The sequence below is a fragment of the Opisthorchis viverrini genome, assembly GCF_000715545.1.
Source record: "Opisthorchis viverrini unplaced genomic scaffold opera_v5_128, whole genome shotgun sequence".
In the NCBI taxonomy this organism is placed as follows: Eukaryota; Metazoa; Platyhelminthes; class Trematoda; order Opisthorchiida; family Opisthorchiidae; genus Opisthorchis; species Opisthorchis viverrini.
In genome coordinates, this window is record NW_008751782.1 from 861,942 (window position 1) to 864,312 (window position 2,371).

General features: G+C 42.7%; 1 protein-coding gene across 1 annotated transcript in view; it reads right to left on the bottom strand.

Moving 5' to 3' along the window:
- T265_13973 (hypothetical protein) overlaps positions 1-126 on the bottom strand; it is a gene marked incomplete at both ends in the record, with an annotated part of 12,319 nt that extends 12,193 nt beyond the window's left edge. Inside the window, one exon of the mRNA XM_009171440.1 lies at positions 64-126. Coding sequence (XP_009169704.1) covers positions 64-126 — 63 coding nt within the window. The remainder of the gene's footprint in view (positions 1-63) is intronic.
- Between the last annotated feature and the right edge of the window lie 2,245 nt (positions 127-2,371).

Genomic DNA, 2,371 nt, shown 5'->3' on the forward strand with positions numbered 1-2,371 from the left:
AAATTAAGTTTGCAGAGAGCGTATATTCGCCAACCTTTTGAGTAGTTTCCTTGATGAAAATACACTGTGATACCCAGGATATCGTACCAACGGAAACATGAGGCGACCATTGTGCAGCATATTCATGTGAAGAATATCATAAACAAGAGAGATTCATTTGAGTTCACCGCGAAAACCCAGTTGATTTGCAAATGAGTGTCTTTGTCGAAACCAGTCCAATTTGGGTTCTAGTAGAACATAATGTTGATGGAAACTCGTTGAAAGCGCCCAAGTGATGAGCCCCAGGAAGAGCGAAACAGGTTGTGGGCTGTCGAAGAGCTTCCTGCAACATTACGAGCAATTTCCCGTGTGAAAATAAGTAGCATCTACTTCGATGGTGGGACTGAAGGATCTCTGCTTCTCATCGAATAAGGCGAGGAAACATCATGCGTGGGCGAACCATTGATGAACCGAAGCTCAATACATGGACTGCTCCCGGACATGACCTTCAAAGATGCACACCATACTGTTACTGACGCCAACAGGTGAGGTGCAAAGGACCTGAAGCTAAACGACGAATTCTTTGAACATTTGTTATTGAAGATACCATCTGCCCCAGAGGCAAACCATGTTGATAAAGAATCACCACCTCCAAATTAGGGAAATGAATGAGCAAGTCCTGGGCACATTTCATCCGGACCAAGGAGTAACACACATGTGTAGCTAGCTCGATAGGGACATATCATCATACTATATTGGTAGGGTACAGTTGGCGCCCTGTCTTTTCACAAACTACCTGACAAGATCAGCAAACAGGGTTATTTTCTGTGAGATAGTCTCTATTAGAAGTCAATTTGCCACCGAAATTAGCACGAAAGGAAAGAATGGTTTGTTTCAAATGTAATTCGATTTCGAGAAATACACTCATTTGTAAATCAATTTGGTTTTCACGAGAGACTCAACTGAGTTTCTCGTTTATGATATTCCACAACTGAATGTGTTGCAACCTTGTGAGTAGTTTCCTTTACGGCAATTCGAGTTTGTTTGGTTTGTGAATTCAAGATGGTGACTGTTTTAAAGATAAATTGCTGGTCCTTTTCTTTGCACTACGACTGTTAGGCAGCCATCATTGCATTAAGGACTAAATGCCTTAAGGATAGATGACCCATCGGAGCAGATACCAATGGTCCTGTTAATAGTGATTTGGCTCAGGTCCACTGGGAATCACATCGGGCCATCTTGTAGGGACAGATTGCTTTCAGTAGAGGATGTGTTCAAGACGAGCCGAAAAACACTAGAGCAGTGGCTAGTCTGTCTGTGTTGTGTGAACAGAAAAGATATCCATCCTCGGAAAAAAACTCACTTGACTGTCGAATGGAAAATAGGTGATCTCCACTTGGCATGTACTTTTGAACAGAGCCTGCTGCAGCCAAAGAATATCCCCGTTACTGTGTACCAGCAAACCACCCTCCCGGTATTCTTGAAGACGTTCATCAGCACTGGGAAACAAGGAGTTCGAGACGGGATGAAGGCAATAAATGACTTTCAGGGATGGTTATCAAACTGCTCACATGTCACAGCGTGTCAGTGGGATTAGCCCAACACTTAGATAACCATCGACCGGCAACCTCATTCGGCGTGGGACACTATCTTAGCTTCCAGAATGCATTCATCTGTCAAAACCGAGGAGGGATTGTGACTTTCGTGAAAACTGGAACTAGATCCATGAGCCGCCATTCGCAAGGATAAAATCAGTGTAAAAGAAACCCAATGTAACATTTAAATAATCTCGGACCTTATATGAATGCTGTTTCTGTTTATCGACCAATCAATCCGTAGCCATCTGACCAATTCCTGTTTTGTAGAGCTTGTGAAGATTTCGTCTTCTCGTTATTAGTAATTTACTACTGGAGCGCCGATACGAAAACTGTGCCTCTCCAGATCACGTATTCTTGTTTCTCCAAGGGTTTCCCCTCTTTTCACATCACTGGTACTTGAGCATATCGAGTTTTCAGCATGACATGAGTTTTTTTTTATCTCGCAAACAAAACTTATTTGTGCTGAAAATCCAGTAGGCCGTCGACATCCACTTCATCACTGTTGAGAATAATTAGCGGTATGCATTTTACGGTCTTCTAGAGAGATTCTAGTCCACGACCTAATGTTTGATAGTTGCGCGCTACATAATTAAGCAACGGGTGTCTTGTGATTCATTTGCACATAGACAGTTGAAACACCAAAGTCTCGTCATTAACTGCATACTTATTTTAGCCACTGATGATAGCAGTGAAACCGGTGTTCCCGCCACCGAGAGTAACCGAATTACTTGTATCGGATCACAAGTTTTTCATATGGGGTACTATCGAACGGCTGGAATACTTGGGCAAAAAAC